General features: G+C 45.3%; 1 protein-coding gene across 1 annotated transcript in view; it reads left to right on the top strand.

Annotated features, from left to right (window-relative positions):
• The window catches only part of Stab2 (stabilin 2), a 182,348-nt gene that overhangs the window by 142,149 nt on the left and 23,373 nt on the right, over positions 1–16,826 (top strand). Inside the window, exons 45-54 of the mRNA XM_031350149.1 lie at positions 3,628–3,747; positions 6,205–6,252; positions 7,921–8,004; positions 9,089–9,235; positions 9,869–10,009; positions 11,535–11,594; positions 12,557–12,733; positions 14,568–14,657; positions 15,152–15,298; positions 15,854–15,910. Coding sequence (XP_031206009.1) covers positions 3,628–3,747; positions 6,205–6,252; positions 7,921–8,004; positions 9,089–9,235; positions 9,869–10,009; positions 11,535–11,594; positions 12,557–12,733; positions 14,568–14,657; positions 15,152–15,298; positions 15,854–15,910 — 1,071 coding nt within the window. The remainder of the gene's footprint in view (positions 1–3,627; positions 3,748–6,204; positions 6,253–7,920; positions 8,005–9,088; positions 9,236–9,868; positions 10,010–11,534; positions 11,595–12,556; positions 12,734–14,567; positions 14,658–15,151; positions 15,299–15,853; positions 15,911–16,826) is intronic.

Genomic DNA, 16,826 nt, shown 5'->3' with positions numbered 1-16,826 from the left:
GGAAAGTCTGCACTTCCTACTCTGTTTTCCTGTAAGCCTAAAGCAGCTCTTAAAGTCAAGTAGTTAAACAAACAAGCAAACAAAACCCTGCAGCACTCGTATGACAATTGTCAATTCTCCCCCTGTCTTTCACATGCAACACACATGCATGCATGCCAGACTTGGTGTATCTTCCCTGTGTGCGCTGTCTTCTGTGATATTAAGGAGAATGTACCCAAGAGAGCACACAATTTTTTAAAAAGGTCCTACTTATATCACATATGTTATCCTGTATCAGTAGACATCTACAGAGATTTCAGGACTCAGGAACATGGACCTCATGACCTCTATACAAACATAACCTCATGACAGTCCTGTTACAAGCAGTCTGCATCCCTCCCCAATATATATCCACTGATTGATTCTCCCACGACTTCTGACTGCAGACTGGCTCTCTGCTGTACCAACCAAGCAGGATCTCACTAAGTCTAAAACTAGATAAACTATCTATTGCTATTCAACTTACCCTAGGCCCAGGCCTCCAGTAGAGTAAGAGGTTCCATAAGCCTGACACTTGATATTTCACATCTGGGGCACTGGGGTCATCCAGGTCTCTGACAACCTTCATCAACGTGACATTTATATGCTCTGGTGCTTTCTCCCATTCAATTCTCCTACTCCCCGATGTGACAAGGACTAATTACCCCTAATTTGCTGATGAAAAGACTCTAGCAGTGAATTATTTTCCAAGGTATCTCTTAGTTTCATCTCTTGTTGCATGATAAAATGCCCTAGCACAGCAAAGTAGGGCCAAAGAGATTCACAGTTCCAGGTCACAGTCCACCACTGTAGAGAAATCACAGTGGTGGGAGCTTGAGAGAACTGGTGACATTATATCCACAGATATAAAGTAATCCAAGATCAGAAAGTAATGAAACTGCAGGTTCTACATTGATGAGTCTAGTTTGACAGTTGAAACTAACTATCACAATAGGGCTGCTGTAAAATGTAACCATAGGCTGGGTATAGAAATTTATATATGATTTTTGAGGGCTAAAATCTAAAGCCGGTGACAGCAAGGACGTTTCTGAAGGCTCTGGGGCAGAACCCTCCTTGCCTCTTATAGCTGCTGGTGACTCCAGTATTCCTGGGTGTAGCTGCAAACTACAGTTTGTGTCTCTGTGTCTGTGTGTGTCTGTGTCTGTGTCTGTGTCTCTGTGTCTGTGTGTGTGTGTCTGTGTCTGTTTCTGTGTGTGTATCAGTGTGTGTGTCTGTGTGTGTATGTGTGTGTGTGTGTGTGTGTCTGTGTCTGTGTCTCTGTGTCTCTGTCTTTGTGTGCATCTGTGTCTGTGTGTGTGTCTGTGTCTGTGCCTCTGTGTCTGTGTCTCTCTATCTCTCTCTCCATCCACCACCTCCATGTCTGTCTTTTGTCCTTACACAGACACCTGTGAGTTGAAGGAACCTCATCTCAAGACCCTTAATGACATCCATGAAGATGCTTTTCTAAATAAAGTTACAATCACTGACAGGTGACTGTAACCTAGGGCTTAAGAACTCCAGACATGTTTGGAGTGGGTACAGTCTTTCCTGCCTCTGGCTGGCAGGAGAAAAGATCCTTATCTGAGATCACAGAGCTAGTGTATGACAAAATCAGAGCCTGAACCCACATCTGTCTAACTCTGGGCCCTCACTGTGGACCAAGCACCTTGATGCCCTGTTTTACATGTGCACATCCAGTGGATGCTGCGAGAACCAAATGGACCACTGTAGTTGAACCCTTCCTCTCTGAGCAGCTCCCTTTGCCTCCTTGTTTTGGTCTCACCAGCTCAGAAGAACAGGGTCCTCTGCATGAAGAGACTGTGAGAACAATAAAGAAGCTAGGACACAAAAGCAGCTGGGATGTGGGGCTGTTATTATGAGAACGCCAGCCAGCTCTATTTGAGAGTGGTTCTTCCGTATTGTTTTGGCCAAAAACATAGGACACAGCTGCCTGGGAGGCCCAGAGGCTATTTGCTGCCCTCTTGGAAGCTTATGTTCAGGAATTAGTTCTCAATTCCAAAGTCATTAGAGGCGGGACAGAGAACCACAGCAGGAAGCTGGAAGACTTGGTGACTCTCTAATGAGTACCATCTCCAGAGCCTCAGATCCCTGTTGCTCTGAGCAATGCCAGCCAGTGTTGGCTGCTTAAGAACAAGAGAAATTTTAATGTGAATTTTTCCAGTTTTTAAATGATAGCAATCACTCAAAGAAGGCAAGAACTTTTTAAACATCGGGATAAGCAAACAAAATAGTTGCAGAGCTGCCCAAGGATCATGCACTTCTCCCCAAGTCCTACCGCTAAGAACCAAGCAGTGGGGCTGTCTGTGAGGTAGTTCCAAACCGTCTCTGTCCCTCTAGTGCTACTGCAACAGAATCCTTGAGACTGGGTAATTGAACAGAAATTTAATTCTCATACTCTAGAAGCCCAAGGTCATGATGCCAACTTGTGGCACAGGCCTTCTTGGTGTGTCATAACAGGGCTGAGTGGGCAAAAATGAGGAAAGGCAAGAGAGAGGAGGGTGGATTGAGAAAGAGAGAGAGAATGAACCTCCACAAGAGGGGAAGAAGGCTCGGAGGCACACAGCACCGAGAGGCACACAGTGCTAGGGCCGATGCCAGTTTCAAGAGTAGAGAGCACTTTGTGAGAACAGGAAGGAGTGGGTATGTATCAGAGAACAGATATCCAGAACTACACAGAGCAAGTGCCCTCATGGTGAGGGGATAACCTGGGGCTCCCAGACCTCTGGAGAGGACAAAGATCAAGAGGGCTGTGACAAGACAGAACTCCTCTGTGTGGTCTTGGAGTATGCTGGGTATTTTAGCTATCAAAGTTCAGGGTCACTGGCTGGAAGCTTCAGAGCTTGCTTTTCTAAGTAGCAAATAGAAGTTTATCCTCTTGGGGTAGAATTCTGGGATGCTGACGACCATTTTTCTCAGTATGTGTTTGGGAAAAGAGTCTAGGGGACAGGAAGATTCAAAGCAGGCATGAAGCCTGTCTGATGGCTCCTCTTCTCCTCGATGGATCTGCTGTGCCTGGCTCTGGGTTCCTTCCTCACTGCGGTCTGCTCCGGAGCAGAGGCTGTGGAGATGCCACCATGGAGGCGCACCTCAGCCGTGTTTGTATTTTAGCCTCCTCTTCCATGCCTCATGAGATCTTGAGCACAAGGCAATAGGTTCCATTTTATACTGGGCTTCTGTCATCTTTCCTGTGACCAAATCAGAGTTTGGCCTAATCATAGGAACTGTCCAACATGCAGGGTGGGCTAGAGATCTGGTTATACAAGCCAGCTGTCTCATGATAGAAGGCTGCATAAATAATGGCCCACAACCAAAGGAACGTAAGGCAAGTCCAGGAAAGGCAAGGAAGACCGAACAAATTTGGAGAGTAAGACAAAATGTGTGTATGTTTATGTCTGTGTGTATGTGTGTGCACATGCCTGGGCATGTGCATGTTGCTAGAGATTTTGCCCAGCCTTTGCACATGACAGATAAGTATTCTACCACTGACCTGTAATATCCAATAAATCTCAGCACAAAATTGCTTAGCAAAAATTGGCAAACTTACTGCACTGATCGAACCCCTCCCCCACCTCTTGGCAATTTTACCAGAATAACGGCGGCTGCAGTCCATTTGCCCTCTGCAATCACACAGAACAAGATCAAAGGACATGTACCTGCAAGCCAGGCTACACGGGTGACGGGATCATCTGCCGTGGCAGCATCTATGGGGTAAGCCTCCAGGAAGTCAGCTCCATTTCCCAAACTGCCTAGAGTCCCAGTTGCTGGGGACTTGCAAATCAGTTGCAATGAAAAGAACTTTGTCCTCCCAGGGAAATTCCTATGGCCTGGGGAGGGTGTCACAGTTAAGACTGGCATAGCTCTAGAGTCAGAAACATCTGGGTTTGGAATTGAGCTCTGCCCAGGAGTAGCACTGTGACGTGAAGCAATGTCACTTTTCCTCCTAGGTATTTTTTTTACAACGTGCTTTTTTTAAATTTATTATTGGGGGGTACTGAATGTTGGTAACCATGTTTGGAAGTCAGAGGACAATTTTATGGAGTCCATTCTTTCCTTTATGTGGGTTCCAGGGATCGAACCCAGGTCTCCAGGCTTCTTTGGCAAGGACTTGACCCACTGAGGCCTCCCCTTGTCTGTGATGTCACTTTCCTATACACCACTCTGGGTCTAGAAAAGAAAATGATAAGAACACCAATTCTATCAAGTTATTACAATATTAAATATGGTGATAGATGTCAGGAGCACCGAGCATGCAGGAATGCCAAAGCATTGTCAAGCTTTGGGTTGGTATGTAAAGAGACCTATGTGGTGTGTATGTGTGGTATGTGTGGTGTACAGAATTAGGTGACTGTGGGGCATCTATGTGATGTAATGTGAGCATGGTGTATGGTGTGTGGTGTGGCATGTGTATACAGAGTGTGGTGACTATATATGACATACTATGTGTGGTGTGTGAATGTGTGTGGCATGGTATGTTGATGGTGTGTTTGTAGTGTGTAATGTATGTATGGTATATGTATGTGGTATGCAGTGTATGGTGTGAGTGGTATGTATGGCATGTGCGGGGTATATGTGTGTATGGAATATGGAGTGTATGTGTGTAGAATATTGGGTATGTGTGTGAATGTGGGTATGGTGTGTATGTCTGTGTGTATGATGTATGGCGTATTTGTGGTATATGGTGTGGATATTGTATGGTGTGTGTGTGTTTGTATGTATGTATATAGTATGTAGTATATAGTGTATGGGGTATCTGTCTATGGGATATGGTGTGGTGTGTATGGTGCATGGTGTGTATAGTATATGATGTGTGTGTGTGTATGTGTATGGTATGGTATGCATGTCTGTATGTGCTGTGTATGGTGTATCTGTGGTACATGGTATGTGTAGTGTATGATGTGTATGTTACATATGGGTATGCATGTGTGTGTAAGGTGCATATATGTGGTGTATATATGCTTCTGTGTGCATGTGTATGTGCATGTGTGTATGTATATGTGTGGTATATGATGTATATGTTGTGTATGAGGTATGTGGCAGATGATATGTGTGTATGTATATTTGTGATGTATGGGGGTTGTTGAAGGATATATCTGTGGTGTATGTATGCTTCTCTGTTTGTGTATGCATGTGTATACAGTGTATGTATTGTCTATGGGGTATGTGGTAGATGATGTATATATGTATGTATGTTTGGTGTATGGTGTATATATGTGGTATCTGGAATTCTGGGATTATTTGAGGTGTGTGTGTGTGTGTGTGTGTGTGTGTGTGTGTTTGTGTGTTGTCTAGAATTATATGGGATGAGAGTAGAGAAAGTGTAAGGGTGTGTGGTATATAGAATGTGTATGGTATAGATATAATATATATTGGTATATGGGGTATGTATTTGTGGATGTGTATGCATATGTGTGTGTATAGTATATGGGGTGTATGTTATATGAAATGTGTGTGGTATATTTGTGGTATGTGTAGTATATGGAGTGTATGGGGTATCTGTGTGTGTGTGTGTGTGTGTGTGTGTGTGTGTGTAGTATATGGGGTGATGTGGTGTATGGGGCGTGTGTGCAGATATATGGGGTGTGGTATGTGTGTAGTGTACGGGGAGGTGTGGGGTAAGTGGGTGTGTGTGTATGTGTAGGGGGACTGGGGAGTGTAGAGTATGAGGTGTGTGTGTGTGTGTGTGTGTGTGTGTGTGTGTGTGTAGTATAGTGTACAGGGAGGTGTGGTGTATGGAGTGTGTGGTATTTCTATGCATGTGTTCCACCCCCCACCTGCCCACACTGCAGATAGAGGTAGAGGTGGTATGATACTTTCTGATTTCTATATATTATAAACACTCAGAGAATTGCCTTAAAGAGAGACCAGAGCATTGATGTTGTTTAGGGATGCCAATTCTGCTATAAACTATACCTGACCTTTACAAGATTTCAACTATATTTGATGTGTTTTGTAAAGATTTGAGCTCCATTTGAAATGCTTGTAACGTCCTGTGGGCTCAGTGTGCCACTCAGTCATTCTGAGCATCAACCAACCACAAGCCTCTCAGGGAGGCAAGAGGAGAACCATCACCTGGCTTTCCTACAGATGAGTTGTTCCAGCACAACTCTGTATTCTTGTGAGTAATTCACAGTTGAAATGTTGACATTTTCCGGTCCTTGTTTGCAGGAACTTCCTAAGAACCCCTCAACGTCCCAGTATTTCTTCCAGTTGCAGGTAAGAAAGTGTGCGTCGTCTTCTGAGGCATGTTCCAGGCCCTGGATTCAGTTCCCACCACCCGAGCACTAGAATGTGTGTGTGTGTGCATGTGCATGTGTATGTGTGCGTGTGCGTGTGTGTGTGAATCTATGTGTATTTGTGTGTATATATTGAACTCTATGTGTGTATACATACCTATGTGTATACACATACATATATCAACATGCCATGTTGCCAGCAAGATGTTAGATAAAGCTGTAGCTTCCGATGTCAGGGAGGGCAGAAGAAAGTTTGGAACTAGGGTTTACTGCACCTGCCCTATTGTTGGCCATTTGTGAACTCTGTCTCTAAGGCCTCAGGTGTAATCACACCGGTTAATGTTTGTAACTCTGATCACATCCAAACATTGAAAAGTGTACAGTGAAAATACAATGAGGAAGATTAAGGAGCACATTGTAATAGGGCTCTTACCATGAGTGGGGCTTGATCTGTGTGAGCACTGAGGACTAGGTGGTATGAAATATAATACGATGAGGGGTTACCTGGTAGGCCTATGCCAAGGTGTCCGCTAAGAAATCATTCCATGCAACAGACCTGGTTAAAGGAAGGGTTTTTTTGGGGGGGGGAGGATGGTAAGAGAGATAGGAGTGAGGACCTAGAGAAGGGGTAGAAGCAGACAGATGGAAGCAGAGCCAGGAGGACAGAGAAAGTGAAGACAGAGAAGGGCAGAAATGGGTCAGGGAAACAGGTCAGGAACATGTGGGAACAGAGAGAGGACTGGGGTGTCAGGCAGTCCTTTTATATGCCACCCAGTGGCCAGGAATCAGAGAACACAGGCTAGTCGTTCCAGAGGAAGCAGGACAAGACACACCTCCCAGGGAAGCTCCCTTGTTCAGCCGGTCCCCACCTCCGGTCTTTCACCTCCATCATGGCAGGAATCCCTGGAGGAGGTAACATATCCATTAGGTCAGATCTCAGTCTCCTGTCTATGAGAACGGCCTCTCAGGCACACTCAGATGGGTGCTTCTCAACCTCCTGGGTGCTTCTCAACCTCCTGGGTGCTTCTCAACCTCCTGGGTGCTTCTCAACCCAACTACGTTGACAGTCAAGATCAAGTCTCACCGTGGGATGGCTAGCTAGGAGAAAGCATGCTGGCTTTCTGGGAATCCTCCTCATAAATCCCAGATGCAATGAAGAATGAGACATGAGAGGCTAGAAGCAAACACCATAGCAGCACTACAACCAGAGAGAGGCAAGAAGACAGCTAGGCAGTTAAGGGAGTCGTCTTGGTTGTTATGGTCATATGACTATCACAGGGTATGGCCACTCATGTAGAAAGGAGCGGCAGGAGTCATCTTTGATTGGTTGGCATATCATTTGACTATCACAGGATATAACCAGTCACATGGGTAAGAGCGACTCAAGCCATCTTTGATGGGGACTATGGAAGAGCTTTTAGCATCTTGGTACCCTGATTTCAAAATCATTAATCTAATAGCCACACGTTAACTTTATAGTTTGAAAAGGAACATAATTTTTGATGACATAGAATCTGGGTTTACTTTGAGTCTGAAATAAAAACACTGACTTAGACCTATCTTTGAGCCTGGGCCTGTGTCTGTGAGAGAGGAAGCGCTACGTTTGTCTATGAAAGAGTGACATATGACCCCACGTCCCTTCCTGCAGGAGCATGCTGTCCGAGAGCTTGCTGGACCTGGCCCCTTCACTGTGTTTGCGCCTTCATCTGACTCCTTCAGTCATGAGCCCAAGGTAAGCAGGAGGCAGGGACTGCAGAAAGGCTCAGGGAAAGGAGTGGCCTTAGAAGCCACCACAGTGATATCTGTGGACAAGAGATTGAGGCTCAGGTAGAGGTGACCAGCAATAGAAGGGGCTGCTTGTCTATGTGAGGACCCCCGCCAGGGAATGCTTTTGGGTTTAGGGTACCATTGGCCAGAGACTTCCTACAGGTGCCTAAACAGAGGCGGAAACTGGAGACGTCTCAAGGGATTGAGTGGTCAAAACTATCTTTAGACTGGGGGAAAAAGTAGACATGCTGAGCAGATGCTGAATTGAGGGAACTTAAATAGGTTCTTGACTTGCGGGACTTATCAGAGCCTTTAAGTTCCATTAATCAGTGTATCCCTGTGTCATATTCCCTGTAAATATATCGATAACTATATATTGATAGCTACACCTATATTGATAACTACACTCGGAATTGGGCCTGGCCTATATTTGGCTTATTCTCAGTCAGATTTGTAGCTGAGTGTTATCCCCATTTTACAGTGGAGAATACTGAGGAAAGTAAGTCCCATTGCTAGAAGATGTCTGAGGAGGGACTTGTTCTTAGCCACTATGCACACTGTCCCTTTCTCTGAGTATATATTTTGGGTAGGAGCAAATCAAAGACACAAGAATAATGTTTAAAATCACTTGCTCTTCGGTGATTTTAACTTAAAGCCTTAAAGGAGTTAAACTGTTTCCTGGTCTTTGTATTACAGTGACTTCATAATTGTATTCTTTGTATCTTGAATCCAAGTGGAGATGTATCATAGTAGCTTCCAGTGCTCTCTAGGAGGGGCCCTCCCATGGTCTCCCAAGAAAGTTCTTTTCTGCAGAGCATTGCAGGACACTGGTATCCTTCAAGCAGTTCTGTGACAAGCTGGGCTAGAGGCCCTTGAGGCTCTTCCCACCTACATTTTCATTGCCTTCCCTGACCAGGCTCTCCCTGTGGCCCCAACACAAACCAAGCCTGGCACTATAGCTCCTCAGAGTTGTGGGAAAGAGGAGAGCAAAAAGAGGTTTCTAGCAACAGGCTCCTGCCTCTGGCCAACCTCCCTGGCCTTTCTTTCAGATTAAAGACTGGGATCAACAGGGCCTCATGTCCCAGGTTCTGCGGTATCACGTGGTGGCCTGCCAGCAGCTGCTGCTGGAAAACCTAAAGATGATCACAAATGCCACGACCCTCCAAGGAGAGCCAATTTTCATCTCTGTCTCTCAGGTAAGAGCAGCCACCTCTGAAGGGAGCTGCCCTCCAGATGTGTGGCTTCCCTTCCCCAGAGTGACAGCCGCAGTGATAGCAGCTAACCACCTAGGAATCTCTTCTGTGTAGAGCAGTGCTAAGGATGTTACATGCAGTGATTCAGTCTGTCCAGCAGCCCCAAGATGTGACTACCACCACTGTGCCCAATTTCCAAATATGGAAGCTGAGCTCAAAGAGGCTGAGTAACTCGTCCAAAGTAGCAAAAGGCGGCTGAGTTGAAATGTAGACTCAGAGGCAAGGCGGCTACAGACTGCACAGATGGAGTGGAGGGACACGGGTGATGTCAAGGACACACTAATGAGAAGCCAACTGTGAGCTGTTTATTCTGGGGGCTTTCAGAATTGTGTTGAGATAAGCAGCCAGCCAGGCGGGCTGATCTTATATTATTTGCTGCTCACCTCACGGGCGAAGACTGCGTTCTCATCTCCATTTCTCTTCAGGATCATAATAAGCCGTGTCCTTGTCACATGGGCCTTCAGGCTCCGCCCTTGGAGTGCCCAGCTTCCCCTGTACATCCAGGAAGCATTAGCTCTGCAGGGCAGGACTGGTTTCTCTGTGCTCATGTCTTTCGCTGGTCTCATTTGTCTTCAGGATACTGTGTTCATCAACAAGAGGGCAAAAGTCCTGTCCAGTGACATCATCAGCACCAACGGAGTCATCCACATCATAGACACACTGTTGTCTCCACAAAACTTGCTTGTCACCCCCAGATATCTTTCTGGCAAGGTTATGGTAGGTAACCCATTGTCACTCTCCAGCATGTGATGTCTGTGTCGTCTTTCTTTCGTCTGATGTCTGGTTCGAGGCATGACTTTGAAGCATTGTGATCCTATTGCTTCAAGAATAGTATACATGAGCAGCCAAAGGTTACTTTAACTCATCACATGGGTTCTAGCCAGGAACAGTGATGTGTGTCCCAGCCCCGGCTACCTGGCACACTCAGGATCACGTTGAGGATCATTTTAGCCCTGGAGTTTCATGCCAGCCATGCCAATATAGTAAAATCCTATCTCCTAACGAAAAAAAATGTTATAAATAAATAATTTTGTAAGTTTTCCTTTAGTGTCCACAAGGGAATCTCTTACATAGATTGGGAGAAGGAAGAAGGTGGGGAGAGGAAAGGGAAGGTAGATAGATCTCACTAAAACTAGCCCAGGAGTGAAACTGCTTCTTAATGGACAGAAAGTGAAGTTTTAACTACTTATTCACTCATTTATTTCTTCTCTTCACACTTGGGATTAAACCCAGGGCCTTGTACCTGGTAGGCAAGTGCCTTCCTCCTGAACTATAAAATCAGCCTTACTTTGTTTGGGACAGGGTCTTACTAATTTGCTTGGGTTGGTCTTAAATTCACTCCGCAGCCCAGACAGGCCTCTTAACTTTTCATTCTCCTGCCTCAGACTCCCTAGTAGCTAGGATTACTGGCCTCAGCCACCAGGCCCAGTTTTAGTTTTGTATTAGTTTTAGTTGTTTCAGTAACCTTGTTTTGGTTATTAGTACTGGCCACTCTCTTTCATCACAGGTAGCAGAACCTACTATAAACCTCACTTACAAAAAGGAGTTTCTTAAGCTAGTATGTATAACTCCTTCGGATGCCACAGTCTAATTTCAGTGCTGCACAGGTGAAAACAAAACCAACTAGAAAATCCTAACATGAAGGACCTTACCCCAGGGGCATCTGACTATCACAGCCTCCCTCCGTCCCAGGCAGGGCACTGCTCACATCTGCACTGTCACGCCCCAGGAGAGTAGTGTCCCTGCTAACTGTATCTCATGGTGCTCCTTCTCACCAACAGATCTCTGGTTTGGCTGGTTCTGCATTGCCTATGGGTTTCTAGCTTCAAGGGAAATGTTGTGTCCACCTCTGTAATGTGGCAAAACATGGGCAGAAGAAAGCTGCTATGTATGATGATGAGCCAATAGATAGCTCCTGCTGTGTTACCACCATTGTGACCAGTTGGGTTGTATTAAAGTACTGGGAAACCTGTCCAGGGAGCGTGTTCAACCTACAGATGTGTCCCAGGAGAGCCATAAATGTGGCCTGACACAAAATAACAAACTTACTTATGACACTAGGTTTGTTTTGTCTCTTGACTGAGAGAAGCCACCTCAGGAAGGTGCCACCCTCCAGTCATGGAGAATGTAGCATCTGTCTTTCCCTGCACAGTTCTCAAGGGTGAACTTTATAGATAGCAATGTCAGATGGTTGTCCATATTTAAAGGATGAAAGGTTTGATGTCCTTTCTTATCTTTGCAGCAAAACCTTACTACAGTGGCAGCAAACCACGGCTATACCAAATTCAGCAAGCTGATACAGGTAACACACTGAGGGAGATGGGGACTTGAGGACAGTGCATCTGAAACTCGCTGTTGTTAGGTTTGCTGTGTTTCTATCTGCACGAGGCACACCCCACACTGACCAGTCCCCAAAGGGCTCTAAGAACCTTGGTTCCCTACAAAGCGCACTCTACAATAGGTTCTCAATGGCATTAAGATCTAAGTTTCAGAATCTCTAGGGAGCCGGTTAGAAGTGGGGGTTCCAACATGTTCATACTGAGAATCCTGAAGACTCACAAGGCAGAAGGAAAAAACCAGCTACTAGAAGCTGTCCTCTGACCGCCACACACAGCCTTCAGTCAATAAAGATATATAAATTTAATAGATACTTTTTAAATGACACTATCCAAGGACGTTACGAATGAGAAATCTTTGTCTACCATGCCATCACCAAAACTCCATAGTCACCCTGTACCTGTTCAACCTGAGTAAACTGGGAAATCTTTCAGTGAAGGTCATAAATCCTACCTCACAGGGATAAAAATCAATACATGTGATGTTACCACACCATGGAAGACTCAAAATGACTTCTATTCATCTTAACATTTCTTTGGGGTATATTTTATCTAGAAACCTTATAAGTAAGCATACATATTTCAATACAATATAGGGTTTTTTTTTTAATGAAATGTGGGAAAATGAAAAACTAGTCAGGAGATGTTAAATATTTGAACAGAAGTAGTATCAAAAATAAGATATTTATTGAAATTTACTTTCCTATTGACAGAAGCCTAGAGTTTGACTTTCTGGCTTGCCTTCTAAGGAAATGGGGCTCAGAATGGTTGGGGTACAGTACTCTATCTTCTGGCTGTGTGCTCTGGAGCCTTCAGAACCTGACACACCACTGAATATGTGGTAGAAAGACTGGCTCACGTATCAGGGAGGGACCTTACTGCACAGCACGTGCACACACCAGTCAGAGGATGGTACCCTGTGTTTTAGGACTCGGGCTTGCTGAAAGTCATCACTGACCCCATCCACACCCCAGTCACTGTCTTCTGGCCTACGGACAAAGCCATCCAAGCCTTGCCCCTGGAGCAGCAGGACTTCCTGTTCAATCAAGACAACAAGGACAAGCTGAAGGCATACCTGAAGTTCCACGTGATCCGAGACACCATGGTAAGCTTTGGAATGTCCCACAGAAAGATACAGTCTGGCATGGAGGCCCCACAACCTGCAGTTCTCCATGTGCCCCTGACTTAGTTAGGATCTTATTGCTGTGAAGAGATACCGTGACCATGGAAACTCTTAGAAAACACCGAATTGGGGCTGCCTTACAGCCTTAGAGGTTCAGTCCCTTAGCATCACAGCGAGAAACATCCAGGCAGACAGGTGCTGGAGGAGGATCTGAGAAACATACAACTTGATCTGCAGGCAGCAGCAGGAGACTGTGTCCCACCCTGGGCACAGACTGAACATAAGAGACCTCAAATCCCACCCCCAAAGTGACACACTTCCTCTAACAAGACTACACCTCCTAATCATGCTACTCCCTATGAGTCAAGCTTTCAAACACATGAGTCTATGGGGGTCATACCTACTCAGAGCACCACAGTCCCTGTGCGTCCATGGGAAGGAGGGCATCTTCAGCCTCTCTGTCCCGTTGTGCCCTTCCCTGGCTGCCATGCTTGGTTGCTCACTACAGTATACCAGGTCTGGTTCTGTTGTCTGGATCAACTCCCCTTACCCAAGAATACCCACTCCCTCTTGACCCATGCGCTGCCTTGGTACGTTCCCGTTTCACATGGCAGAATGGTAGCTGACAAAGGTCCCCCCCAAGTATTTACAGGTGGTCTCGACTGCTCCCGATTCCTACATCCCTAAGCAAATGACTGATTCACCATAGTGCCATCAGCTATAGGCCCCAAGAACTAGTCAGCTGTCCTAGAGAAGCCAGATCACATGGGGAAATGGCAGTCCTCGGTGAGAACTTCTGTCACTCTGAGACAAAGCTATCCACTCCAAGATGCCAGTGCCCTGACTTCACTTACTCATAGTGTCCAGGTGGCTTCCTGGGTCACCACAGCCTTGGAACTGCAGAAAGTCATTCCTTCACTGCGGCTGAGGGTAAACTGCTGCCGTCAAGGTAGCAAGGTCACTTCTCCGAGGCCTTCTGAAGACATCTGTTCCCTGAGTCTCCCCTGGCTGCTCATGGTTGCTAACAGTCCCTGGCATTCCTTAGCTTGTAGGTGCATCCATGCAATCTGCCTTCATCTGCCCACAGCCATCCCCTCCCCATGTCTCAGTGTCTCCTACGGCAACCTCTTCTTACATCCTCTATCTTACGTCCTCTAAGGACGTCGTTCATATGGTATTAAGAGCCCACCCTACTCCAGGATTATTTCATCTTGCCCAACTATTAACTATATTTACAGAGACCTTGCTCCCAAATAAGGCCATGTTCTAAAGTCGTTGGGGGTCAAGATTTTATATAGGTTTGTTATTTTGTTTTGTTTTGTTTTTTTGAAACAGGGTCTCACTATGTAATCCTGGCTAGCTTGAATCTCACTGAATAGACAAGACTAGACTAGCCTTGAACTCAGAGTTCCTCTGAGTTGCCTGTCTCTGAATGTTGGGATTAAAAGTGTGTGCCACCATGACTGGCTGTAACTTTTAAAGGAGCACATTTCAGGCCACAAAGATGCCCTGAACCATTTCCCAGCTAACTATACTCATCTTCCTGTTGTCTTCATACACCTAGACAGCCCAAGGATACCCAGAATGCCCAAGCACAGATGCCCAGCCCTCACAGACTGTCCCTCCAGAAGGGGCCTCCACCCCTGGAAAGCCATAGGCATACCTCACCTTTGTTTATATTCACTGTTGCTTTAGCCTGAGTTATTAAAACACGTAGGAAACCTTGTATTAGCCATTTGAGCTTGGTTTGCTAGCACAGGTCCTCTGGCCCTTCAGCCCTCGTGCAGGTATTAACCTGACTTCCTCTCTCCCACAGGCTTTAGCTTCAGACCTCCCTAGGTCTGCTTCCTGGAAGACCCTGCAGGGTTCAGAACTGAGTGTGAGGTGTGGAACTGACAGTGACATTGTGAGTGTCAGGGGGTGAGGGTTGTCACATGACATGAATGGGGAGGGTTATCACATGACAGGAAAGGGGCAGGTGGTCCCATAACATGAAAGCTGTTCTCCATCGTGAGTGTCTTAGGGGTGAGGGTGACCCCATGACATGAAGGCTGTTCCCCACCCATTCCCATTCTGAGAAGCATTCAGGTGTCTTGAGGTGTTTTGAGGCATTGTTTTTGTTTTACATTACAGCAAGCTCTTTTTCTGTCACTGCCTTAGGAGTGGCTAAGAAGCATCTGATACCCCTGAAATTCCAGGATTTTTTGATAAATGCAGTAAAACCCTACATGTTTGTTTATTTATTTTACTCCTTTCTAAGTTTCATAGGTGCTGGCCACATTATATGCTGTGGGAGGAAAACAAGTTTGGAAGAGATTATTGATTCTCTCTCTCTCTCTCTCTCTCTCTCTCTCTCTCTCTCTCTCTCTCTCCATATCTCTCTCTCTCTGTCTCTCTCAGGGTGATCTCTTTCTAAATGGACAAACGTGCAGGATCATACAGCGAGGACTCTTGTTTGATGTGGGTGTGGCCTATGGCATTGACTGCCTGCTAATGGATCCTACTCTAGGTGGCCGATGTGACACTTTTACTACCCTCAATATTCCGGTCAGTCCTCAAATTACAAACTACTGCAAGAATCTTGTACCAGAGACAAGTCCTGGTGATCCAGCATAGACCCCAAGGAAGAGCCATGAGAGGCCAGGCCCCAAGAAACCTGAGGGCCAATACATGACATTCTTCAAACTCAGAACCAGCAAGCATCTGCTTAGCCAGTTGCAGGCCTCGAATATTCTTGGTTAGCCGCCATCTACCCATGATTCCTTCATCACTAAGGAAGCAGTGCTTGGATAGCAAATGTTAGCCTTCTACTGTACCATTCATTTTCAAATCCATCCTTCCATTTATTCATTCAACAAACATCGCTTTGAATTCCTACCTGGTTACATCATATATAAATGACATACTTGGCAATTAACAAATATGGTTCCATATATATATGTACCACCATGCCCAACTTCTTATGGGATTTCTAGGAATTGAACCCAAGTCCTCCTGCTTGTGCAGCAAGCACTTTACTGGCTAAGCTATCTCCCCAGCCCCAGATTAAGTTCTTTGATCACCAATATTCTTGATACTAAAGTCTCTCATATTGCACCCTAGGGGGAATGCGGGAGCTGTGTCTCCACTCCCAGATGCCCACTACAGAGCAAACCAAAGGTAAGGATGAGTCATGTGATCTGGAGGGCCAAGGTGATGCTGCATTCTCAGACAAGAACAGACTCGTTCAGGGTGGTATGGCCACAATGTGTGTGCTTCATTCTCAGACCTCAGTCTTCTGGTAGGGGTGTGTGTACATGTGGAGGGGCCCATGAGTGTGTTTCATGTGGTGAAATGAGTGTTTGAAACTCAGGCAGCTAGTTAGTTTACTGTCCAACTTCTAGGAACTATCTTAGAAATTCATGGAATTACATACCTAGAAAAGAATAGAAAATTATTATAATTATAAAAATGGTACATATTGTGATCTGTTCTATGCTGGGATGTGTTTATATATATATATATATATGTGTGTGTGTGTGTGTGTGTATGTATGTATGTATGTATGTATATGTATATGTGTATGTATATGTATGTGTGTATATACATATATCTCACAAGCACACATATACATATGTATATGTACATATATATTTAAAGGAGTAAATGAATTTCAGAGAAAGAGGGCATTAGACCAAGGCCACATCTGGTAAGAAGCAAAGCTAGGAATTAAGACTAGAAAGCCATGTGCAGTCACAAGTAAGACCATCAGTCTTGGAGTCCATGGGCGTGGGAACAGATCCCAGTGGTCTTTGGCAAGTTATATGACTTTCCAATGTTGTCTCTGTAGGGGAAGTGAATGAACAGTTTTCTGTAGTCATCAGGAAACCACACAACTTCCATACAATGTAGGTGTATCTAAGTGGCTGGCACAGAGTCATCACTCATCAAGTATTATTGCATTTACTTATTCTACAGTCCAGAACTGGGCTGTGACTCAGTGGTAAAGCCTACAATCAGACTGCATGAGACTTTGAGTTTAGTTCTCCTCAGTAAACACACAGTAGTTAAGTGTCCACAAAAAAAAAAAAAAAAA

The sequence above is a fragment of the Mastomys coucha genome, unplaced genomic scaffold (genome assembly GCF_008632895.1).
Source record: "Mastomys coucha isolate ucsf_1 unplaced genomic scaffold, UCSF_Mcou_1 pScaffold4, whole genome shotgun sequence".
Lineage (NCBI taxonomy): Eukaryota > Metazoa > Chordata > Mammalia > Rodentia > Muridae > Mastomys > Mastomys coucha.
The sequence above is the reverse complement of the archived record's forward strand: the minus strand, read 5'-3'. Positions and strand labels throughout refer to the sequence as shown.